General features: G+C 38.9%; 1 protein-coding gene across 1 annotated transcript in view; it reads right to left on the reverse strand.

The window, feature by feature from the left end:
- Nucleotides 1–27,354, reverse strand: part of RNF17 (ring finger protein 17) — a 224,083-nt gene that overhangs the window by 3,055 nt on the left and 193,674 nt on the right. Inside the window, exons 29-33 of the mRNA XM_049867103.1 lie at nucleotides 23,590–23,715; nucleotides 22,196–22,252; nucleotides 19,282–19,398; nucleotides 17,904–18,072; nucleotides 11,944–12,079 (exon numbers count right to left, since the gene is read on the reverse strand). Coding sequence (XP_049723060.1) covers nucleotides 11,944–12,079; nucleotides 17,904–18,072; nucleotides 19,282–19,398; nucleotides 22,196–22,252; nucleotides 23,590–23,715 — 605 coding nt within the window. The remainder of the gene's footprint in view (nucleotides 1–11,943; nucleotides 12,080–17,903; nucleotides 18,073–19,281; nucleotides 19,399–22,195; nucleotides 22,253–23,589; nucleotides 23,716–27,354) is intronic.

Raw genomic sequence — 27,354 nt, forward strand, 5'->3', positions numbered from 1 at the left:
CATACTTCCCGATTTCAAAACTTACTACAAAGCTACAGTAATTGAGAGAGAAAGGTACTGGAGTAAGGATAAAAAAATCAATGAAATATAATTGAGGTTCCAGAAATAAATCTCTCCATTTATGGTCAATGGATTTTTTTAATTTATTTTGTTTTGTTCTTGAGAATAGACACAGCCAAACACACCAATTCAACCATATCTTCATGTACAATTCAGTGACATTGATTACATTCTTCCAGTTGTGCAACCATTCTCACCCTCCTTTTCTGAATTGTTCCTCCACCAATAACGTAAACTCACTGCCCCCTAAATTTCCTATATAATCTTTCGAGCTGCTGTTGTCAATTTGATCACATATAGATAGCTCTTGAAAGAACACAATGCTCAAGGCAGACGTTCTCTTTACATAACATATGCCGTCCACGTTTGTTTGCCAACCGTGCCCTCCCCCTGTGAGGTACTCTGACAGGTGCCACTATGCCAGTTTGTTTACACATGTTGCTGTAAAGAAATTAGCATAGTTGATGAAAACACCTTGCAGAAGGGCACAGTTGGCGAACAAATGTAGAAGGTTTATGTTAACTGCATAAAAATATGGTAGTTAAGCTGTTTGGTTTTAAGAAGACTTCAGGAGCTTTTTTGGTTTAAGGTTTAAAGATTTTCTCAGGCCAATAGTTTCAGGGGTTTATCCCACCTCCGTGGCTCCAGAAAGTCCATGAGAATTTAAAACTCTGTCCTGCATTTCTCCCCATTTGATTAGGATTCTTCTGTAGCATCTTTTATCACAATGTTCAGTAGTGATACCTGGGCACCGTTAAGTTCTGGTTTCATGGCAAAGGAGGCAGCTGTTCATGGAAGCGATTAGCCATACATTCCATATCCTCCTGTTCCTGACTCTCCTTCTTCCTCTATTGCTCCAGACAAATAAGGACCAATTGTTGCTGCTTGCAAGCTTTTAAGACCCCAGGCCTTACACAATGAACTAGAAGGTAGAACAGAAGCACTAAAGATATGATAAAGCCAATTAACTGCGATGTCCCATGAAACCATGATCCTAAACCTCCAAACCAAGGAACCAAATCTCATGAGGCTTTTGGTTGTACATAAGTAGCCTCAGCAGCTACTCTTTTCCTTTTTTGTCATTGTAAGTATATCACACAACTTTAGCCAATTCACCTTTTTACAGGTGTACACTTTGTTGACAGTAATTCCAATAATGAGCTGTGCAACCCTACCCTTAATGTGATTTTTCCATCACCATTAATAGCCCCTTTTCCCCCTCTCCTACCACTCCTGGTAACCCCTAATAAACTTTGTTCTCTATACATGTGCTTGTTCTTTCCTTTTATATAGTGAGGTCATATAACATTTGTCCTTCTGTGATTGACTTATTTCACTCAGCATGATGCCTTTAAGCTCCATATTGTAGCATGTAGGAAGACTTCAGTTCTACTGGCTGAATATTATTCCATTGTATGTATGTACTACGTTTTTTTAATCCATCTTTTGATGGGCATTTAGGTTGTTGCCACATTTCCGCTATTGTGGATAGCGTGAACATTGGTGTACAAGTCTCTGAGTCTCTGCTTTCAAGTCTTTTGGGAGTGGAATTACTGATGGGTTTTGGTTTTTATGTTCTATTTTTAGCATTTTGAGGAGCTGCCACACTGCTTTCCACAGCAGCTGTATCATTTTGCATTCCCACCAGCACTGGATAAGGGTTCCAGTTTCCCCACATCCTCACCAACATTTCTGAAAAAAAAAAAAAATTTTTTTTTTGATCTTAGCCATCCTAGTGAGAGTGAAATGGTATCTCATTGTGATTTTGATCTGCATCTCTGACGGTTAATGACACTCGGCATCATTTCGTGTGTTTGGTGCCATCTGAATGTCCTCTTTGGTGAAATGTCTATTCAGGTCCTTTGCTCATTTTATGACTGGGTTGTCTTTTTGTTGTTGTCGAAGTCTTACACATATTTTGGTTATTAGATTCTTGTCAGACATATGGTTTCTGAAGATATTCTCCCAGTTGGTAGCTTGTCTTTTCACTTTTTTGGCAAAGTCTTTTGACGAACAGAAGTGTTAAGTATTTATGAGGTTCCATTTATTTATTTCGTCTTTTCCTTTTGTGATTATAATAGATAATCCGTTGATAAGAGCTAGGCCTGACAGTGTTGCCCCTGCTTTTTCTTCTAAGAACTTTATGGATTTAGTTTGCATGTTTAGGTCCTAATCCATTTTAAATTTGTTTTTGTGTATGGTGTGAGGCATGGATCTTGTTTCTTTTTTTCTGCATGTGGAAATCCAATTTTCCCAGCATCATTTATTAGAGATTCTTGTATCCCCATTGAATGGACTCAGCACCCTTATCAGAAACCAGCTGACCATAGATGTGTAGATTTACTTCTAGACTCTTAATTCTTTTCCATTGTTTCATGTGTCTATTGTTACACCAATATCTGGTTGTCCTGTTTTAAAATCAGGAAGTGTGAATCCTGTTACTTTTTCTCTTTCAACATTGCTTTAGCTATTCGAGGCCTCTTGCCATTCCATATAAAGTTGAGGATTGGTTTTTCTGCTTCTGTAAAGAAGGCTGTTAGAATTTTGATTGGGATTGTGTCAAATCTGTAGTTCATTTTGGGTAGTACTGACATCTTAATATTAAGTCGTCTAATCCATGAACATGGAACACCTTTCCATTCATTTAACTCTTCCTTAATCTCTTTCAGCAGTGTTTTAGTTTTCATTGTATAAGTCTGTCGTGTTTCTGCTTAGATTTATTCCTAGGTATTTTATTCTCTTAGATGCTATTTTAAATGGAATTGCCATTTTATTTTTTTTCACTGTGCTTTCGTTGAAGTTTACAGCTCAAATTAATTTCAAGGTAATTTCTCATACAAAAATTTATATACATATTATTATGTGACACTAATTGCAATCTCTATAACTAATATGCAATCTCTGTCACACTTTCCCTTTCCACCCCTGGTTTCCCATGTCCATCCAACCAGCTCCTGTCTGTTCCTGCCTTCTCTTCCTGCCTCCAGACAGGAGCTGCCCATTTGGTCTCGTGTACCTGCTTGAACTAAGCAGCACACTCTTCATGAATATTATTTTATGTTTAATAGCCCAGTCTAATCTTTGAAGAGTGGGCTTCAGGAACGCTTTTAGTTCTGGGATAACAGAGCATACAGAGGCCATGGCTTTGAGGGTTCCACCAGTCTCAGACTATTAAGTCTGGTCTTTTCACATGAATTTTTACGTGAACTTTTCTCCTGCTCTCTCAGGGACTCTCTGTTGTTTTTTAAATGGAATTGCTACCCTAATTTCCCTTTCACACTTCTCATTGCTGTTGTATAGAAACCCAAGTGACTTTTGTTAAAATAGGCAGAAAACGTGAATAGAAATTTCTCCATAGAAGATATACAGCTGCCCAATAAACACACAAAAAGATGTTCAACATCGTTAGAAGTTAGGGAAGTGCAAATCAAGTCCACAACGATATACCACTTCATACCTACCAGAATAGCTATAATCAATAAAATGGAAAATAGCTAGTGTTGGAGAGGATGTGAGAAATTGGTACATTCAAATATTGCTGGTGGGAATATAAAAGGGTGCAGCAACTCTGGTAAACATTTCGGCAGTTTCTCAAAATGTTAAACAGAGTTGTCAAATGACTTAGTAATCCACTCCTAGGTATATACCCAAGAGAAATGAAAACATATGTCCTCACAAAAACTTGTACATTATTTATGATAGTCAAAAAGTGGAAACAACCCAAATGTCTATCAGTTAATGAACAGATAAAAAGTGGTATATCCATACAATGGAATGCTATCCAACAAAAAAAGGAATAAAGTGCTGATACAAGCTGCAATATGGACGAACCTTGTAAACTTTATAGTAAATGAAAGATGCCGGTCACTAAGGACCACATATTGTATGATTCCATTTGTATGAGATGTCCAAAACCAAACTAGTTGCAGTCAATTTGATTCTGACACATAGTGACCCTACAGAATAGAGTAGAACTGCCCTATAGGGTTTCCAAGGCTGAAATCTTTAAGGAAGGAGACTGCCATATATTTCTCTTGTGGAGTGGCTGGTGGGTTTGAACTGCTGACCTTTCATTTAACAGGTGAGTGTTTAACCAGTGTGCCATGAGGGATCCCTATGAAATATGCCACCACTGCCGTCGAGTCGAATCCAACTTGTAGCGGAATATGCAGATGATGCAAATATATAGAACGGAAAGTAGATAAGTGGTTGTCAGGAGCTGGGGGAAAGGAATAATGGGGAGTGATTCCTAATGGGTTTGGAGTTTCTTTTTGTGGCGATGAAAATGTTCTGGAATTAGTGATGATGGTTGCAAAACATTTTGAATATACTAAAAATCAATGAATTCTATACTTAAAAAAACTGATTTTGGGAGGGCCAAGATGGTGGAGTACTCAGACACTTCCGGTGATCCATCTTACAACAAAGACCTGAAGAAACAACTGAAATGATTATATATGATAAGTTAGAAGCCCTGAACATCAAAGGCAAAGTTAGAAAACGGACTGAGCGGCAGGGGGAGGGAGAGATGGCTCAGAAGTGGCGATGAGTTGCTGGACCTGACTCAATGGGAAGCCTCAGGCAAGATCCCCTAGAGTGACTGGTGGGGCTGGCGGTAGCATTCCAGACACAGTTTCCTCAGGGACAGACAGCAAGCTACACAGCTTGCTCACACCTCTGAAACCAGTGGCGAATGGTGGTCTTGTCAAAAGCTAAGTACTTGAGTCTATTTTTTGTGCTCCCAGCCTCCAGGCTGGCTTCAGTGGCTGTCAGTTTCCCTGGGCCTGAGATAGGTCCTGCTGCATGTCCAGAGCTAGTCTCCCGGCCTTGGAGGAGGAAAACAAATTAACAATTGGGGGAAAAGATAATCTGCTAGCTCTAATAAGCTGGAAAGCTTGAGACAGAAGTGGCTCCTGTCCAGGCACAAACTGTCCGCAGACTTTGAATACATTTCACCCCTGCATGGACCTGTGTGGGCCTATTTCAGAAGAATAGGTCCTTGTTGGCAGACTGAAACTGTTGCAGCTGTACCTCCCTGTCCTTACGACCAAAAGCACTGGGTGCCCATGGTCAGGCTGGAGGACCCATTCACCTGTGCTCTCTAGAGAAGGATGTGCTTTCCTTACAAACACTTCGGGGACTGTAGTCAGCCCCCTGCCTTGTTCAGAGTGTGACCCTGTGCTGCAACCAGATACCTGTAACTACACGAATCACCCCTGCCCCTCTTAAGACTGTAGGAAAGACCCTGTACCACACACTTGATGACCAAATACCTGGACACCTGAGCTGAATCCACGCAAGAAAAGTGAATGGACTCCCTGGCTCATCTACCTGGTAACAGCTCTAGTCATCTGGTGACAGGATGTTAGAGCTTCAAAGGCACAAATAACCAAGCTAGCTCACTAAAGCAGCCTATTTGGGCATATGAAAAGAAAACAATTCAAGAAGCTAGGATACAGTAAACAAACATAAAAAATAACTTATACATGGCTTGGAGACAAAAGTCAATACCAAATCACATAAAGAAGACCATGATTGCTTCAACAAGCTCTCAAAGAATCAAGGAATCTTCCGGATGAAGGTGTCTTCCTGGAATTACCACGTATAGAATACAAAAGATTAATATACAGAACTCTTCAAGACATCAGGAATGAGATAAGGCAAAACGCAGAACAAGCCAAGGAACACACAGAGCAGTTGAAGATATTAAAAAGGTTATTCAAGAACATAATGAAAAATTTAATAGGCTGCAAGAATTCACAGTAAGACAACAATCAGAAATTCAGAAGATTAAGAATAAAATTACAGAATCAGACAACAGAAAGTCAGAGGAGCAAAACTGAGGAAATGGATGGCAGAATTAGTGAGACTGAAGAAAAAACACTTGGCACCAATGTATTTGAAGAAAAATCAGATAAAAATTTAATGAAATGAAGAAACCCTAAGAATCATGTGGGACTCTATCAAGAGAAATAACCTATGAGTGACTGGAGTACCAGAACAGGGAGGGATAACAGAAAATACAGGGAGAATTGCTGAAGATTTGTTGACAGAAAACTTGCCTGATACCGTGAAAGATGAGAAGATATCTATCCAAGATGCTCATCAAACTCCACATAAGGTAGATCTCAATGGAAAGTCACCAAGATATATTATAATCGAACTTGCCAAAACCAAAGATAAACAGAGAATTTTAAGAGCGGCTAGGGATAAATGATAAGTCATCTACTAAGGAGAGTCAATAAGAACTCGCTCAGACTATGTGGCAGAAACCATGGAGGCAAAAAGTCAATAGGATGGGTTGACTTATGTAAAGCACTGAAGGAAAAAAATTGCCAGCCAAGAATCAGATATCCAGTAAAACTGTCTCTCAATATGAAGGCGAAATTAGGACATTTGCAGATAAAAAGAAGTTTAGGGAATTTGTAAATATCAAACCAAAACTACAGGAAATAGTAAAGGGAGTTCTCTGGTTAGAAAATCAACCAGATGTCAACCCAGATAGGGAAATCACAAAAATAAATCAACATAAAAAAATGCTGAAAACAGGGAAACAGCGATGTCATTATGTAAAAGATGACGACATTAAAATAAAGAGGGACTAAAAAATTTAGTCCTAGATCTTTCATATGAAGAAGTCAAGGCAATATAAAGAAATAAAAGTTAGGTTTAAACTTAGAAAAACAGGCGTAAATAGTAAGGTAACCACAAAGAAGACTAACAATCCCACTCATTAAAATAAAGTACAAGAAAAAAATAAAGACTCAGCAGAAACAAAATCAACAGCGAATAAGAGGAAAAGACAGTATATAAACTACTCAGCACAAAAAATTAAATGGGAAAAAGAAACTGTCAAAAACACACAGAAAAAGACATCAAAATGACAGCATGAAATTCATTAAAAAAAAAAAAAAACTACCTACCCATAATTACCCTGAAGGCAAATGGAGTAAATGCACCAATAAAGAGACAGAGAGTGACAGAATGGATAAAAAAATACAACCCGTCTATATGCTGCCTACAAGAGACATACCTTAGACTAAAAGACCCAAACAAGCTAAAATTCAAGGGATGAAAAAAATATATATCAAGTAAACAATAAAAAAGAGCAGGAGTGGCAATATTAATTTCTGACACAACAGACTTTAAAGTTAAATCCACCACAAAGGATAAGGAAGGACACTATATAATGACTAAAGAGACCATATACCAGGAGGATATAACCATATTAAATATTTATGCACCCAATGACAGGGCTTCAAGATACATAAAACAAACTCTAATAGCACTGAAAGTGAGACAGACAGCTCTACAATAATAGTAGGAGACTTCAACACATCCAGAACGAAGCTCAATACAGACAGAATCTAAATGGCACAATCAACCAACTTGACCTCACATATACAGAACGCTCCACCCAACAGCAGCCAAGTATACTTTCTTTTCCAGTGCACATGGAATATTCTCTAGAACAGACCACATATTAGATCATAAAAGCTTTAGCAGAATCCAAAAGGCTGAATTATTACAAAGCATCTTCTCTAACCATAAGGCCATAAAAGTTGAAATCAACAACAGAAAAAGCAGGGAAAAGAAATCAAACACTTCCAAACTGAACAATACCCTGCTCAAAAACAACTGGATTACAGAAGACATTAAGGATGGAATGAAGAAATTCATAGAATCCAATGAGAATGAAAACACTTCCTATCAGAACCTTTGGGACACAGATAAAGTAGTGCTGACAGCTCAATTTATAGACACACATACAAAAAGAAGAAACAGCCAAAATCAAAGAATTATCTGTACAACTTGGATAAATAGAGAGCAACAAAAGAAACCCTCAGGTACTAGAAGAAAGCAAATAATAAAAATTAGAACAGAAATAAATGAAATAGAGAACAGAAAAACAACTGAATTAACAAGACCAAAAGCTGATTCGCTGAAAAAATTAACAAAATTGATAAACCACTGGCCAAACTGACAAAAGAAAAACAGGAGAGGAAGCAAATAACCCAAATAAGAAATGAGATAGGCGATATCACAACATACCTGCCTCAAATTAAAAAAAAAAATATCAGTTTACTATGAAAAATTGTACTCTAACAAATTTGAAAACCTAGAAGAAATGGTTAAATTTCTAGAAACACACTACCTACCTAAACTAACACAAACAGAGGTAGAACAACTAAATAAACCCATAACAAAAGAAGACATTTAAAAGGTAATTTAAAAACTCTCAGCAAAAAAAAAGCCCTGGCCTGGATGGCTTCACTGGAGAGGTCTACCAAACTTTCAGAAAAGAGTTAACACCACTACTCCTAAAGGTCTTTCAGAGCATAGAAAAGGATGGAATACTCCTGAACTCATTCTATGAAGCCAGCATATCCTTGATACCAAAACCAGGTAAAGACACTTAAAAAAAAAAAGAAAATTACAGACCTATATCCCTCATGAACTTAGATGCAAAAATCCTCAACAAAATATTAGCCAATAGAATTCAACAACATATCAAAAAGTTAATTCACATGACCAAGTGGGATTCATACCAGGTATGCAGGGATGGTTCAACATTATAAAAAGTCAATGTAATTCATCACATAAAGCAAAAGGCAACAAACATATGATCTTAACAACTGATGCACAAAAGGCCTTTGACAAAGTTCAACACCCATTTATGATAAAAATTCTCAGGAAAATAGGAATAGAAGGAAAATTCCTCAACATAATAAAGGGCATTTATACAAAGCCAACAGCCAACATCATCCTAAATGGAGAGTCTGAAAGCATTCACCTTGAGAACGGGAACCAGACAAGGGTGCCCTTTATCACCACTCTTACTCAACATTGTGCTGGAGGTTGTAGCTGGAGCAATTAGGCTATATAAAGAAATAAAGGGCATCCAGATTGGTAAGGAAGAAGTAAAACTATCTCTATTTGCAGATGACATGATCTTACACACAGAAAACCCGAAGGAATCCTCAAGAAAACTACTAAAACTAATAGAAGAGTTCAGCAGAGTATCAGGATACAAGATAACATACAAAAATCAGTTGCACTCCTCTACATCAACAAAGAGAACTTCTAAGAGGAAATCGCTAAATCAATATAATTTACAGTAGCCCCCAAGAAGATAAAATACTTAGGAATAAATCTAACCAGAGATGTAAAAGATCTATACAAAGAAAAGTACAAGACACTACTGCAGGAAACCAAAAGAGACCTACAGAAGTGGAAATACATACCTTGCTCACGGATAGGAAGACTGAACAGTGTAAAAACGTCCATTCTACTAAAAATGATCTATAGATATAATGCAATTCTGATCCAAATTCCAATGTCATTTTTTAATGAGATGGAGAAAGAAGTCACCAACTTCATACAGAAGGGAAAGAGAAACAAGTCACGTACTTCTTATGGAAGGGAAGGAGGCCCCAGATAAGTAAAGCATTATTGAAAAAGAAGAACAAGTGGGAGGCTTCCTACTACCTGAGTTTAGAACATATTATACCACCACAGTAGCCAAAACAGCCTGGTACTGGTGCAACAACAGATACATAGACCAATGGAAAAGAATTGAGAATCCAGACATAAATCTGTCCACATACGAGAAGCTGATATTTGACAAAGGCCCAAAGTCAGTTAAATGGGAAAAGACAGTCTCTTTAACAAATGGTGTTGGCATAACTGGACATCCATCCGCAAAAAAAAAGAAAGATGACCCATACCTCACCATGCAGAAAAACTAACTCAAAATGGACCAAAGACCTAAACATAAAATCTGAAACGATAAAGATCACGGAAGAAAAAATAGGGACAATGCTAAGAGTCCTAATACATGGTGTAAGCAGTATACAAAACAATAACAATGCAGAAGAGAAACTAGATAACTTGGAGCTCCTAAAAATCAAACACCTAAGCTCATCCAAAAAGGCTTCACCAAAAGAGTAAAAAGACTACCTACAGACTGGGAAAAGTTTTTAGGTATTACATTTCTGTTCAGCATCTCATCTGAAAATGTACATGATACTGCAAAAGCTAAACAACAAGAAGACAAATAAGCCAATTAAAAAATGGGCAAAGGATATGAACAGGCACTTCACTAAAGAAGACATTCAAGTAGCTAACAGATACATAAGGAAATGCTTAACGATCATTAGCCACAAGAGAAATGCAAATCAAAACAACAATGAGATTCCATCTCACTCCAACAAGTCTGGCATTAATCCAAAAAACACAAAATAATAAATGTTGAAGAGGTTGTGGAGAGACTGAAACACTTATACACTGCTGGTGGGAATGTAAAATGGTACAACCACTTTGGAAATTGATTTGTCACTTCCTTAAAAAGCCAGAAATAGAACTATCATATGATCTAGCAGTTTTACTCCTTGGAATATATCCTAGAGAAATAAGAGCCTTTACATGAACAGATATATGTGCACCCATATTCACTGCAGCACTGTTTACAATAGCAAAAAGATGGAAACAAACAAGGTACCCATCAACAGATGAATGGATAAATTATGGTATATTCACACAATGGGATATTACCCATCGATAAAGAACAATTACGATTCTGTGAAACATTTCATAACATGGAGGAATCTGGAAGGCATTATGCTGAGTGAAATTAGTCAGTTGCAAAAGGACAAATACTGTATAAGACTAGTATCATTAGAACTCAAGAAATAGTTTAAACAGAAGAATATATTCTTTGATGCTTATGACAGTAAAAAAAAAAATGACAGTGGTATTCACTAATTAGATAGTAGACAAGAACTATTTTTGGTGAAGGGAAAGACAATACACAATACAGGAGAGGTCAGCACAACTCGACTAAACTAAAAGCAAAGATGTTTCCTGAATAAACCGAATGCTTCGAAGGCCAGAGTAGCAGGGGTAGGGGTTTGGGGCCCATGGTTCAGGGGACATTTAGGGTCAACTGGCGTAATAAAATCTATTAATAAAACATTCTGCATCCCACTTTGGAGAGTGCTGTCTGGGGTCTTAAATGCTAGCAAGTGGCAATCTAAGATGCGTCCATTGGTCTCAAACCACCTGAAGGAAAGGAGTATGAAGAACACCAAAGGCACAAGGTAATTATGAGCCCAGGAGACAGAAAGGCCACAGAAATCAGAGATAGTATCAGCCTGAGATCACAAGAACTAGATGGTGCCCAGCTACAACTGATGACTGCCCTGACAGGGAACAGAACAGAGAATCCCAGATGGAGCAGGAGATCGCTGGGATGCAGACCTTAAATTCTCGTAAAATGAACAGAACTGATGGTCTTCCTGACACTAGAAGGACCCTGGAGGTCATGGTCTCCAGACCTTCTGTTATCCCAAGACTGGAGCCATTCCCATGCCAACTTTTCAGACAGGGATTGGACTGGGGGCTATAAGACAGAAAAGGATACTGGTGAGGGGTGAGCTTCTTGGCTCAAGTAGACACATTAGAGTATGTGGGCAGCTCTTGTCTGGAGAGGAGATTGAGAAGGGAGAAGAGGACAGAACCTAGCTGAATGGACATGGGAATACAGGGTGGAGAGAAGGAGTGTGCTGTCTCAGTAGGGGGAGAGCAACTAGGAGTATACAGCAAGATGTATATAAATTTTTGTATGAGACTGACTTGATTTGTAAACTTGCACTTAAAGCAGAATAAAAATTAAAAAAAAAGTTTAAAATGGTTTTATTATATGTGAACTACATCTTCATTAAAAAATTTCTTCTAGATTTTAAAAAATTCCTAATATAGTTTATAATAGCTTTTCTTTATTCTTTTAGGAAGAGGGAAAAACCTTCCCAATAAAGAGTGATAAAAAAAGAAAACTGAAAACTAACAATTGTAATTCAGCTACATTGATTTTTCTTTTTTTACCTGTTTGTCGTCAGCTTTTCAGTTGATCCATAGTCAACAAATTGTACCAGGATAGCTAGAGGGTTAAATTCCTTAATGGAAACAATCTTTGCTCTATACCATAAGCCATCATCATATTCTGCAAGGCAAGGCATTTCTGCAGACAGGAAAAAGGGAAAAATCTTAACACTAACTTTCATTTTCTTAAAAATAGACAGTTTTTTATATAGAAAAGCATGATATGGCCACCACCCAGAATTAAGGACTCAATAGTTTGGTATATGTTGGCTTCTGCTCTTTTTTGTTTTATAAACTTTGCTTTTATTAATTCTTTACAATTAAGTTTTGAAGAGACGCACTTCTCCCATTCTTAGATTTGCTATTTCTTTTCCCAACCAGGGCTTAGACCATGTTTCTACTGCCCCCACTTTTCAAATACTCCTCAAATCTCTTTTAGTCTAAGTTATCATCTTTTACAAAGGATAATAAAGTGGCTTCCACTATTCCTGCCTTCAATTTTGTCTTCCTTCAATCCACTCTTTATAAGACTACCAGAATTAATTAAATAAAATATTCAGGGGCGTTGCTCTCCTGTTTGAAATTCTTCAGTGGCTTCTTAACCATCTGCAATATAAAGTCCTTAGCATTGCAGTGTACAGGGTCCTTCACAATCTCCTCCCAACCAACTTCTACCATGTATCCTCATGAGTTAACTGAACAGAATTTTGTTGTTCCCTCTTCTAGAATGTTCTACTTCAGCCCTTTTCTGTATGATAAACATCTACTCTTTTCTCAAATCTCAGCTCTAACATGGCCTCTATAAAGCCCTGAACTAATTGCTTCCTCCATTATTCCACTGCCTTATGCACACATATTATTTTTATACTGCCCTTGGTTTACATGTCTCTTCTCTGATAGATCTCTAGTTTCTTGACTGGAGAACTATAGTTTGTATCCATATCATGGTACCTGGCACAAGCAAGTAAATTTTTTAATGAATGCTAGGCTTGCATAAAGTTGTTGAAAAAATATAGTATGTACCTCCCCTTTCTTCATACATTTTTAAGATTTCAGAATATACCTGTTTCTTATCCTGCACTACTTCTACCCCTCCCTTTCCTTATGTTATTGCCTTAGGCTAAGTTTCCTAGGGAAGCAAAACCAGTAAAGCATATAAATAGATACAGAGACAGAGATTTATATCAAGGAAATGGCTCATGCTGTTGTAGAGGATAGTAGTCTCCATGTCCATGGGTCAGGATAGAGGCTTCTGATTCATGTAGCCGCAGGGGTGGGCAAACCCGAGATCGGCAGGCAAGACTGCAGGTAATCTGCTAGTTCAAATCCCAAGAACCGGAGGGCAGACAATCCACTGGGAGCAAAAGCCCATGAGCCTTGCCAGAAAGTCTACTTATATTGGAGGCAGGCCACACGCTCAAGGAAACTCCCTTTCAACTGACTGGCTATTCAGAGCAGATCCCATCATGGAGGTGATCACATTATATCAAATCTTATCATGGAAATGATCACATCATCGTATGACTGCCAAAGTACTTCGTAACTGCCAAACCACTGAGAATCATGGCCAAGCCAAGTTGACACACAACCTTAACCATAACAGTCCACCCCTTGTAAACTTGACACCTGGACACGTCTCTTTAAACCATAATCTCTGAATGAAAACAATTATAAAGGTATACTTGCACCTGACATGATACAACTAACACACATACAACTGAAAACGCACTAGCCCTCTCTTTACATCTTAACACACATACACGGAAGAAATACTCATAACAATTACAGTCCTTGTTTCTGCAACTGGTCACTTACTTGGTCGTAACTGGTATTTAGGAGTACCTTCTTCCACCACCCATTCAGTATTCCCTTTGCCCTCAGCAAGGTCCTCAGCTGGTTGTGGTTCTCTGCCTGGAGGGGTGACCCAAACCTTCATTCCTGAAGTGTCTGGGGCATTAGTAGTTATGTTGGAATTGAGTTGCTGTAGTTTTCCACTTACTTTAATCAAAGGGCATAGTAGTACTAAGAAACGCCCTAAGGGATCTCCTGCATTCCAGATATATACTCTTCTTTGCTTCCATTATGTAATATCAATCCAATTTCCTTTTGGTAGTCAGGATCAATCTCACCAGGATGTATGGTAACTCCCTTCTTTGCCTGTTGATCCAGAGGCATAAGGAGCCCAACGTGGCCAGGTGGCCTTCTTAACTTCCAGTTCAGTGGAATCAGTGATGTGTCTCCAGGTGGGAACATTCCTTCCTTTGAAACTAAGACCTCTAGACCTACAGGGCATAGGGTCACAGGGACAGGAAGCAAAATCTTGCAAGTGGGTCACTAGGGGTAATACTGAGTGTTGCCAGTCCTACTTCCGCCCCTTGATTCCTGGACCCATGAATCCTGGCTATGGGAGAAACATCAACATACACTGGATGCTGGTTTAGAGCATATACAGCCTCCTAGAGAACACTGCCCCAACCCTGCAAGGTGCTGGCACTGTAATTATGTCTTTAGAAGGCCATTCCATTGTTCTATGAAGTCAGCTGCTTCAGGATGATGGTGAACATGGTAAGACCAGTGAATTCCATGAGCACAGGCCCACTGCCACACTTCACTTGCTATGAGTCCTTGACCCAAAGCGATGCTTTGTAGGATACTATGATGGTGGATAAAGTGAAGTCCACAGAAGGTACTTTTGGCAGAAGCATTGCATACAGGGAAGGCAAATTCATATCCAGAGTAAGTGTGTAGTCCAGTAAGAACAAAACACTGCCCTTTCCATGATGCAAGTGGTCCAATGAAATCAACCCACCAGCAGGTTGCTGGCTGATCACCTTGAGGAATGTGCCATATTGGGGACGCAGTGTTGGGCACTCAGCAGTGGCTATTGCCAAGCTGGCCTTAGTGAGTGGAAGTCCATGTTGCTGAGCCCATGCATAACCTCATCTCTGCCACCGTGGCCACTTTGTTCATGAGCCCATTGGGCAATGACAGGAGTGGCTGGGGGGAGAGGTTTCCAAGAATGTATCATTCTACCCACTTGATTGTTAAAGCTGTCCTCTGCCCAGGTTACCCTTTATATCTCACCATTTGGAGCTTGCTAAGGCTTATGTCTAGTTATAGGTCTAGAAGCCAAAATGGTGGTAGGGATGTGTTTTTACAACATTCAGCATTGTAAGGCATGTGCTTTTGGCGATGCCCCAGGCTGTGACTCAGACAAAGGCTCTTCAGACAGAGCTGGGTTAATCTCATCAGACGGGGAAGAAAGGGCTAATGGTTTTACTGGGTAGGGTGGCTTAGCACACAAAGATGAAGTAATCTCTTCAGACGGGAGTGACAAGGCTGGCTTTGTTGGCATGATTCAACAGAATTTAGGGGCTCAGTGTCTTCAGCTTCCTGGTTATCTGCCCATACGTCCCCATCCCAAGTTTCAGGATCATATTTTTTCCCAATCAATGCCCTCACTTTAACTTCAGACATCACTTGAGGCTGGGAATTGAGTTGGCGTTGTAATTCAGCCACTCTTTTGATAAGACTCTGGGTTTGGTTTTTGGCTGTATCAGCTCTGTTACTACGAAACATAAGGCTTTCTTTCAAGGCACAATTGTAAACTCCTGATACTGTCTGTGTGGAACTTGAGCTTTGACTCTGAAGCCCTGAGCTCATCTTTCTTTCACCGCTTTGTCTAGTTTCCTTATACTTCTCATTTGACAAAATCGTAGGAAGGTATCAAACATGCAATCACCCAGAGCCTCACCTCTTACCAATACCTGATCTATTGGTGGTGATATTTTGCTGGCGAACCCAAGATCGGCAGGTCAGACAGCAGAGATCTTGCTCACAGGCTGCGAAGATCAACGAATCCCATGATGGCAGGCAAGATAGCTGGCAGGCTGCTAGCTCAAATCCCAAGAACTGGAAATCAGATGAACAGGAGCTAGCTGCAGCATCCAGTGTGAGCAAGTCTGCAAGCCTTGACAGAAAGTCCACTTATATTAGATGCAGGCCACACGCTCAAGGAAACTCCCTTTCAACTGACTGGCTACTCACAGCAGATCCCATCACGGAGGTGATTACATTATATCAAATCTCATCATGGAAGTGATCACATCATCATACGAATGCCAAACTATATCATAATTGCCAAACCACTGAGAATCATGGCCAAGCCAAGTTGACACAAACCTTAATGATCACAGTCATATTCTTCTATGTAATTTCTATGAATAAAAGTGTAGTAATGGGAAAGAGTGACATTTAAAAACTATGACTCTAATGTACAAATATTTTTATTTTAAATGATATTCACTAAAGAGTTAGAAACACTAATTTTTTGCATATATAGAAGTCATCTATTAGAGCTGTAAACGACTGCCTAGTAAATGACTGCCCAGTAAATGCCTGAATCACTGTTAAAAGTCCCTTCCAAGTTTTACTATTTCTAACTTTAACTCATGACTGAAGTTTCTTCTCCTCAAAATAGAACTAAAAAAAAAAGACTCAGTCCTCATTTTAACTGACAAAAACAACTCTTGTCAATATATCCCTTATTCAAATGTACATATTTCATAGGCATCTGCCTACAAATCAACTTACACATGTGGGTGCATACCTTTAAAAAAAACTTCGAGTATAAAATATCTATAGAAAAATGCACAAATAAGAAATGTATAGCTCCACACATTATCCGATTATGCATAGACTGTGTGACTTCCCTTTAGAGAACACAAATGAGGCAGGAATTCATTCTTCCTAACTATAAATCTTTTTTACAAAAAAAATCCATTCATAATGAGTTTATTCTTTCACTCATTCAACATATTGATGAGGACCTACTTGTGCCAGGTACCCTTCTAATTGCTGTGAATATAAAGCAGTACAAAGAGTGCTCAAAGTGCTATTCAAAAGGAGAGTTAAGAGGGATAGAGAATAATGTAAGAATATATGGGGAGGGGGTACAACTTTATTTAGGGAGATCAGGGAAGACTTTCTATAAGGAGATAGTTAAGCAGAGACTTAACTGCCATAAGACAGTCTGGGAGGGAGAATATTCCAGGCAGAGGGAACAGCAAGTGCTCTTTATCAGCCAAAAGTGGGCCACAACCAATTAAAATCTCACTAAGTAAGATTTTAGGGTATTTTTTCTTCTTAGATAAAATATCCTCGATATAGAAAATACCAAGACTAAATAGAACTCTATGTATAAAATACTGATAAAAATGTATAGAAGTCACTCTTAGTATTCAACAAGGAATTGTCAACACACCACTAACTAGATGTATTTTCTTTATTGGAGAAACACATATACTACATAAAAATGGGAGGAGTGTACTGGAAATAGAAAAGATAGCAGGAATTTGGCCTATCCTTCCTTACAGAGTAGGACACAATCTGTGCCCCTCCTTCGACCACCCCCCCACCAAAAAAAACCCTTAAAATTATCAGCTTAGGTGGCTTGTAATTAAACTTACTACCATTAAGGAAGGTCTGATGTGAGCTACTGGTAAAACTTCAAGCTTAGAAAATCATCTTTATGCAGTCAATTTTACAATGCAGCCTGCTTTTATGGAAAGTTCAAGTGCTCCAGTCAGTTACTTAACTTCTCTTAGTTCACTTTTCTTAACTATATATGGGGAAGATATCATCTATAGGCTATCTTGAGGATTCATAGAGACTATGGAGCACTGGTGGCGCAGTGTCTAAGAGTTCAGCTGCTAACCAAAAGGTAGGCAGTTCAAATCTACCAGCTGCTCCTTGGACAGTTGTATGAGACAGTTCTACTCTGTCCTGTAGGGTTGCTATGAGTTGGAATTGACTTGACGGCAATGGGTTTGGTCTGGTTTATGAATGTAAAATGAGTATGATAAAAATATCAGTTAACGTTAGAAATAACCCAACCTCTCAGCCCATTAAAACGAACAAAAAACAGTGTTATTAAGAATCACACAAAAAATAAATAACTATACCTGTTCTAAAATCTGTCAGAGGAAGAAATGTGTCAACATTTTTATTAAACCTTCGTAGCGCTTCATCAAGGCTCTCAGATTTCGATTCCCAGCTGACTCCATTATCATCTGTGTCACTATGTTGGTTAAACTGATTAAAATTTTCTACAGAGTCAAGACAAATATATACCTAGTGGGGGGAGGGAAAGAAAAACTTTCAAATTCTACAATTTCTAATATTCACTTATATGGGCAAAATTATTGTGGTAGAGCCTCCAACGATGGTCTCTAAGGATCCCTGCCTCCTGATGTTTATACCCTTGTATAGTTCCCTTCCCACATCATACCAGAGTTGATCTTTGTGACCACATGAACATGACAGAAGTATGCCACTGTTGAGATTAGATCAAAGAAGACATTTTGGCCTCTGTCTTGGAGGCATCCTCTCAAGACCGTTCACTCAGGAAAGCCATGTTATGAGCAGCCCAATGGAGAAGTGAGGAACTGAGTCCTCAAGCCAACAGTCATGCTAGTGAGTCTTCCTGAAAGTGAATTCGGTAGCCCCTGACAACATCTTGATTCCAAGCTAGACTATTTCATTAAACTGCTCCTGGATTCCTGACACTCACGTTTGTTTTAAGCTGCTAAGCTTGGGGTTATCTGTTGTGTTGTAATAAATATCAAATACAAAAATCATTATAAAAATCAACAACTGTACAGTATTATGCTATTTGATGAAACTGTAGAGCAAATCCTTCCCTTGCCTGTGAGAGAATGGTATACAAAGTAAAACTGCTGAAGAAACTGCTTACACTACTTAATTTTCTTCCTTGTTAGCCAAGAGCATATACCAGAATTTTCTTTAGTGTATTTATTTATTCATTCAACCAACATTTATTGAGTGCCTACTACATGTATCAGGTGCTGTTTTAGGTTCTGGGAATACATCGGTTAACAAAATGTCTTCATGAAGTTACATCCTATTGGGGAGAGGCAGACAAACATAATAAAAAAGTATTAGAAGGTGGTATGTGGTATGGAAAAACACAGTAGGGTAAGGAGCAGTTCAGTGCATGGAGAGGGAAGGGAAGTGAGATGTTTTAAGATTTGCCAGGTGTGAACGGTTCCAGCTAGTAAAAATCTAAATATTTGATATAACACTGACTAAAGCAACACAACCCTGGGAACCTAGCAGGTGTTTAAGAAACATTTGATGAAACAACAGGGGCTTTATTAAGTGCAAACAAATGCCTGAAAAGGAAATTATAAGGTGGAACAATCTAGAAGTCACTGATTTTCAATCATTTAAAGTCATGAAAATGGAGAAGAGTCAATCCTAGAATTTAAGACCAAGATTGCTTATGATTTTAACCACCAACTAATTATTTAGATTACGTACTTCATTAGGTGAGACAACGTGCTTAACTTGAACAGCATAGAGTTCTTCTGGAGGAGGCAGAGATGAAGATAAATATGGTGGTAAAATAGGAGTCTCTGTTTCAGACAGAAGTAATTCCTAAAACACCACAAATAAATTCAAATTTCAGAATGACAATTACAAAAGTTAAGTACATTATAAAAATTAATCATGATGCTGATTTACTTTTTTTGGAGAAAGCAAGCTCTGTTAGATATTAAATATCGTGGAATGATCTTGTAGTAGGACCAAAATGTGATAACAATACAAAAGACCTTTAGTATTCTTTTGTTCCCCAATTTGAAAAAAGAAAAAAAGGGTCTGCCAATAAAAGCATAAATGTATATTTATGTATATATATTTAGATAAGTTGTTGTGTGCCACAGAGTTGATTCTGACTCAAAGTGATCCTATATGACAGAGTAGAACTGCCCCATAGTGTTCTCCAGGTTATAATCTTTTTGAGAGCAGATTGCCAGGTCTTTTCTCCCTTGGAGCCACTGGTGGGTTTAAACTGCTGACCTTTTGGTTAGCAGTCTAGTGCTTAACCATTGTACCACAAAGGCTCGCCATATTTACATGTACACATAAAACATTTGGAAGAATGAGTAACAAGTGGTTAACAGTGATTGCTGCTGCTAAGTGTTACTGGGGTGTTTGAGGTGCAGAATGGGGGACATTTTTAAATTTTATTGTAAAATATATTTTGCCATTTAAACTATTTCAAATGTACAATTCAGTGACATTAACTACCATGTTGTGCAACCATCACCACTATCTATTTCCAAAAGTTTTTCATCATCCCAAACAGAAACTCAGGTAATAGTTTCTGCTACTGGAGTAATAACTCCTCATTTCCCCTTTCCCCTGGCCCCTGGTAACTACTAATAAACTTTTGTCTCTATGCATTTTCCTATTCTAGTTATTTCATATAAGTGAGATTATACAATATTTGTGCTTTTGGGTGGACTTATTTCATTCAGCATGTTTCCAAGGTTTATCCATGTCATAACACATATCAGAACTTCATTTCTCTTTATGGCTGAGTAATCTTCCATTTTATGTATAATAACACATTTTGTTTATCCATTCATCTGTTGATGGACACTTGGGTTGTGTCCACCTTTTGGCTACTGTGAATAATGCTGGCACGAACATTGTGTGCAAGTATCTGTTTGAGTCCCTGCTTTCAAAGGGGGGGAAGGCATTTACTTTTTCCTTTACGTATTTCAGTAATGTTTTATTTATTTTCAGAATAATCATTGATTTTACTATGGGAACTAAAACAATATATGAAATACCAAAAACAGAAAGATTTAAGTTAAAATCAAAAAGGTGTGCTTTCTCAAGCACTATAAAAGCATGAGAAATAATACAAAGTTATGTGAACCCCAAGAGGGTCATTAGCAGTTGCTATAAGCAAATATGTATAAAAACATGGATGTGTGTTTTTCTGCAAATACCAGCAATGGTTAAAAAAACCTTTTTTTTAATTTTTAAAGAATATGTTAATTAACATCAGAAGTAAAACAACCACATTCAATCTTGTAGGTTAATTACTATTTCCAAAAAAAAAAAAAAAAATCAAAACAAAACATAAATAAACCTAGAAAATAAAGCTCACTGAAAAGTTACTACCCACTGTTGAATTTTACTGATTTGTTATACATTAAGTACTTTACAACGTGCATATGTTATTTTTGTAATCATAAGAAGGAAATTCTACTTATAAGCTATAAAGCTTTTACTTATTACAACTCTTATTTCCTACATGAAAAGCACAAGTGACAGATGAGAAAATTAATAAACTGGACTTCATCAAAATTAAAAACTTTTGTGCTTCAAAGGACACTATTAAGAAAGTGAAAAGACAGCCCACAGAATGGAAAAAAAACATTTTCAAATCATATATTTGATAAGGGATTTATAATCAGAATGCATAAAGAACTATTATAACTCAATGATAAAAAAGACCCATAGCCCAGTTAAAAATAGGCAAAAGAATTGAATACACATTCCCACAAATGTGGCCAACAGCACCGGAAAAGACACTCAACATCAGTAGGAAATGCAAGTCAGAACTACCCCAGGACGGCTATCATCAACAAAACAGAAAATAAGTTTTGGCAAGAATGTGGAGAAACTGGAACCCTGGCACATTCCTAGTGGTAATGGTGCACGTTATGGCGCAGCTACTTTGGAAACAGTCTGGTAGTTTATTAGAGTGTTAACTGTAATTACCATGTAACTCAGTAACTCCACTTCTAAGTATAATCCCAAGAGATGAACTGAAAACATATATCCACATAAAAACCTGTACAAGAATGTTCACAGCAGCATTACTCATATGATAAAAAAATGAAAAGAACCCAAATGTCTATCAATTGATGAATGGATAAGCAAAATGTGGTATATCCATACAATGGGATATTATTCAGTAAAAAAAAGTAATAAAGTACTGATAGCTACTACAACATGACTAAACTTTGAAAATATAATGCTAAGTAAAAGAAGCCAGTCACAAAGGATGACAGACTATGTGATTCCATTTCTATGAACAGTCAAGAAGAGAAAAATTTACTGAGACAGAAGATCAGTGGTTGTCAGGATCTAGAGGAGGAGAGAATGGGGAGTGACTTCTAATGGGTACACGGTTCTTTTGGGAGTGATGAAAATGTTCTGGAATTAGTAGGGATCATGGTGGTACAACTCTGTAAAAATACAAAAAACAAACACTGAATCTTACACTTTAAATGTGAACTTTACAGTATTCAAATTATATCTCAGTAAAGCTGTTATTAAAAAAAACAGCAATAACAAAACCTCTGATTTTTTATCAGCTCTTTTGTATTTATGAAGTGTCCAAAGTTTCCAAAATATATGGGTTGAAACTTACCTCAAACCTTATCTCCCAACTCTCCTCCTCAAATTTTTTATTGTAATCTCTTGGTTTCTGAAATAATACAGTATTATTATAATGAAATCACCTTTAACTATTGTTTTAAAACACTTTCATATTTCAACCCCACAAAAACTTGGATGCATGTCCTTGTTGGCATTCATTAAATGAGTCCAGGCTAATTACATACATATACATTAAAAAAAATCAAACCCGCTGCTGTCAAGTAGAACTGTCCCATAGGGTTTCCAAGGCTGTACTCTTTATGGGAGCAGACTGCCACGTCTTTCTCCTGTGGGGCAGCTGGTGGGTTCAAACCGTCAACTTTCCGGTTAATAGCCAAGCACTTAACCACTGTGCCACCAGGGGTCCTAACTACAGGAAAGCTTAATGTTCTGAGTAATCTTTAATATTTCAACCATAAGTCTCTTCAAAATTATGCTAAACACATCAGTGGTGATTAGTTTATATAAGAGTGGGAACTCTTGACTTCCCTTTAGAATGTTCACATTAGAGCGTACAACTGGAAAAGAGCAACTAATCTTTATAAATCAGTTTAATACATGTAGCAGCTTTTACACACACACACACATGCATGTGTACACTCACACACACACATACATGTGTATACACACCCTCCCCTCTGCTCACAAGAAAAAATTAGTGAGGATTACATGTGTAAAGTAATATCACAGTTTTAATTTGAGAAAAGAAAGTATTTTTCTATACTGAACAGAAAACTCAATGTTTGGTTGTTGATTATCACTAAAATGAATATTAAAAATCTAACAAGTGAACTGTAACTCTAGAATTAAGAATATATTTCTACATAAAATGTTAATGGTTTTAGTTATGATGCATACCCTATTTCCATAAAGGATTTATGGCAACTTGTAATGTGAAACTATATCTATAAAGAGCTATTATGATGTTAAAAATATGAAAAATAAAAGTACCTGGAATGGGCTATTTATGAAGCTAAGTTCAAAATCTGGCTGAGTTTCCTATAAGAAGGCAAAAGGGAGAAATATTACAATATATGGCTCTTTTGTCAAGAAAAAGAAAAAAAAAAACATTTTATCTGTGGAGAGAATCCTTTTCTGGCTGTGAATTCTATGAAGGTTTTATAATGTACATCCCTACACTGGAACAACATTAGATAACATAATGGACTCTTGATCAGGTTTGTAAGGTACAGAAACATTAATTGAATCTTAATACAGCGGAAGTCTTTCTTCAGGGCATTTATAAAACATGATAGAGTATATTAATTTTTTAATAAAGAATTTACAAATTCTCTAGACTCAAAGTATCAGACACATAGAATTATATTTAAGAGTTGGGGTGCAAGCCAAAATGTGACATTTAATTAAAATAAATAATTCACTTACTGCTTTCAATATTTCCTCAGGATGTTCAAATGTACAATATTTATGGTGTACCATAAAGAAAGAAAGTGACATTCCATCAAAATAGAGATGAACAGATAACCTCCCCCACGGATTTTCAGGTAATTTCTATAAATTCAATAAAGAAGATTATATTATAAAAATAAAGTCTTCTTGATGACTAAAATTTTATAGTCAGCAAATACAAAAGTATGACAATATGACAGAGTATTACCACAGTTTGACTAATGACCTGATGCATCGAATTTATCTTCCTAGTATTTTGGCAGGTTTTGAGACAGTAATTCTACTACTTTGGTTTATATAAAGTACATTTACATGTCCATGAAGTATAAAGTTTTCTAGTTATTTACTTCTATACATCATCTATAAATGGTATTAGCAATTTATATTAAGTTGGCGAAACAAGGAAACCCTGGTGGCGTAGTGGTTAACGGCTACGGCTGCTAACCAAAAGGTTGGCAGTTTGAATCCACCAGGTGCTCCTTGGAAGGCCTATGGGGCAGTTCTACTCTGTCCTATAGGGCTGCTAAGAGTCGTAATCAACTCGATGGCAATGGTTTTTTTTTTTTTTTTTTTTTTTTGGAGAAAGAAAAGGTGTGCTCAGAAGTGAAGAAATGTTAAAAATCCAAAACTGGAGTAGGTGGTCCAAGATGGCAGAATAGTCAGACATTTCCTAACGTCCCTCTTATAATAAAGGGCCAAAGGAAAAAAAAGACCCAAGTGAATTGAATGTAGGTGAAAACTTAGGAATCCTAAGGATCAAAGACAAGACTGAAGAATCAGACTGAGCACCAAGGAGGAGAGACAATACAAAAACAGCAGAAATGGAGAATTTCAGATCGCCAGCACCCTGCTAGCCAAACCTGAACAGTGCGGACATACTGAGACAAAGCAGACAGCATGTCCAGCTGAAACCCTCACCACCTGGTGCAGCCAAGAGGAGTGACTCTGTACACATGTCCAGAGCAAGACAGGAATGCTGTGAAAGTTAAATGCACTCCCTGTATTCACAACACCCACCCCAGCTCCCTGTGCTGGAGGTATGTGGGCCTGTGGGGCACTCATACCACCCTTATGTGTCCCCTCCTCCCTGATTGCAACAGCAGCCTGGTGCCTCCCATACTAAGTTGGGAGCCCAAGGTTGAGAGTCGCTACCCCTTTGCTCAGCAACTCACACCAGGAGTTCACGATTTTCCCTCCAGTCATCTGTGCGGTGCCCTGCTAGCTGAACCTGCACAGCATGGCCATATTCAGACAAAGCAAGTAGCATTCCCAGCTGACACCCCCACCATCTGGTACAGCCAAGCAGGCGCAACTATGCAGTCATGGCCATAGCCAGGTAAGGGTGCTTCTCACTCTGCGAAAGTCAACTGCGTGCACCCCACACACCATACCCACCCCAGCCCCTCATGCCAGAGGTACACATGCTTGTAGGTACTCCCATCCTTCTTACTCCATCCCCCTATCCTGCTCGAATGTGCAGCCTGGTGGCTCCACCACTGCCCTGGCCCCTAAACCGGCAGCCCACACCACAGTCTGGAGGTACCTGCCCCTTTGCTCAACCACTTGTGCCAGGGGTCCACAGTTCATCACTATTTTCTGCCCCCTCTGGTCACCCGTGCATGTACCCTGCTAGCCAAGCCTGAACATCACAGCCATGTTGGGACAAAGCAAGCAGCATTGCCGGCTGTAACCCCCATCACCTGGTGCAGCCAAGCAGGAATGGCTCTATTCTCATGGCTAGAGACAGGCAGGAGTGCTTCCCACTCTGCTCACACCTGCTGGTGCCCTGCTACTCGACCCTGCACAGTATGGCCATATTGAAACAAAGCAACCAGCATTCCCAGCTGAACCCCCATCATTTGGTGCAGCCAAGTAGGAGCAACTCTACACTCACAGCCAGCACCAGCCACCCACACCAGGATCCTGAGGACTGAAGGTTCCGTCTACTCCCTATAGCAACCTGCACCAGAGGCCTGAGGACTGGCTGTACAACCTCCTCCATGATATGCTCTAGCAGACAAGGCACACACTCCAACCAGGTTCCCGTGGACAGGTAGTATCGCCTCTGCCTTACTCCCCACACTGTCCCCTCCCCCCTACAACCGAAGACTTTGCCCACTCCAAACACCTCATGCAGCCCTGCTCACCCGAACCGTTAAGAGTTTCCGCACAACCCACATGGTAACTAATGACCCGGGCACCCTTGCACACACACACTACACAAAACCCAGCGACCAGGGAGAATGTCCTCTGTACCCACAGCCAGGTGACTGGCTGGAGAGACATACTGCCTCACCAGAAACGCCACCTACCTCCTCAGCAGACCTACAAGATCAGCAAAAAGAGACCCGTGCTCACACACCCAGTCACTGCTCCACCCACCTGGAGACACGAGGTAAGAGCTTTGAAATAAACAGATTAGCAACCAGAGCAACACACACACCCAGCCTACTTTGATATATCAAAACATGACAAAAATTTAGGATACAGCAAAAAAAATACAGTAAATAAAATTAACTTCTTGATGTCTTGGAGACAACAGACAATATCAAATCACAAAAAGAAGCAAGACATAATGCCACCAGCAAGTGACCAAAACAAAGAACCAAAAAAACTCCCAGAGGAAGAAACGGCAATGGCATCACCTGATAAAGAATTCAAAAGACTAATATATGGGGATCTCCAAGAGATCAAGGAAAACACAGACAAAACCAAGGAAAACAAACAAAACCAAAGAAAGCACAGACAAAGCTAAAGGAGAATTCAGGAAAATAGAAGAACAAAATGACAAAGTAAATAGACAACTGGAAACCATACAAAAACAGGAACTAGAAATCCAAAAGATTAATAACATTTCAGAAAAGGACAACTCAATAGAAGGATACAGAAGCAGAATTGAAACAAATTAGAAAAACTGCAGACAAATCTCTCCACTCCACTTTGTTTGAGGTAAAATCAGAAAAAGAATGAAGAGGTGTACACAAGATTGCGGAGTAGTCAGATGCTTCCATTGATGCCTCTTGTAACAAAGACCTGAAAAAACAAGTGAAGCAATTATGTATATGACAAGCTAAGAGCCCTGAACATCAAAAGGCAAAGTTAGAAAATGGACTGAGCTGCAGGGGGAGGGAGAGATGGTTCAGAAGTGGCGAAGAGTTGCCGGACCTGACTCAGTGGGAACTCTCAGGCACAATCCAATGGAGTGACCGTGGTGGGGCTGGCAGTAGTGTTCTGGATGCAGTTTTCTCAGGGAGAGACAGCAAGCTGCACAGCCTACACACACCTCCGGAACCAGAGAAGGACAGCGCTCTCAGCAAAAGCTAGGCACTTGCATTTAGTGTACCATGCCCCCAGCCCCCTAGCCGGCTTCAGTGGCAGCTGATTTCCCTGGGCCTGAGATAGGTTCTGCTGCACATCCTGAGCCATTCTCCTGGCCTTGGAGGAGGAATAAATTAACAGTTGGGAAAAAAGATAATCTTCCAGCTCCACTAAGTTGGAGAGCTCAGGTCAGAAGCGGCTCCTGTCCAGGCGCAGTCTGTGGACTCTGAATATCTTTCACCCCTGCATGGACCTGTGTGGGCCCATTTCAGGAGAATAGGCCCTTGCTGGCAGACTGCAACCATTTCAGCTGTGTGGTAGAGAGGTGGGTTTTTGATGTCTAACACCACTTTGCCTATTGAACAGGGTCCTCACCTACCCACATCAGGGGCCCAAGGACAATGGCTCCACCCATGTCACCTA

This window comes from Elephas maximus, chromosome 23, assembly GCF_024166365.1.
Source record: "Elephas maximus indicus isolate mEleMax1 chromosome 23, mEleMax1 primary haplotype, whole genome shotgun sequence".
NCBI classification, from domain to species: Eukaryota; Metazoa; Chordata; class Mammalia; order Proboscidea; family Elephantidae; genus Elephas; species Elephas maximus.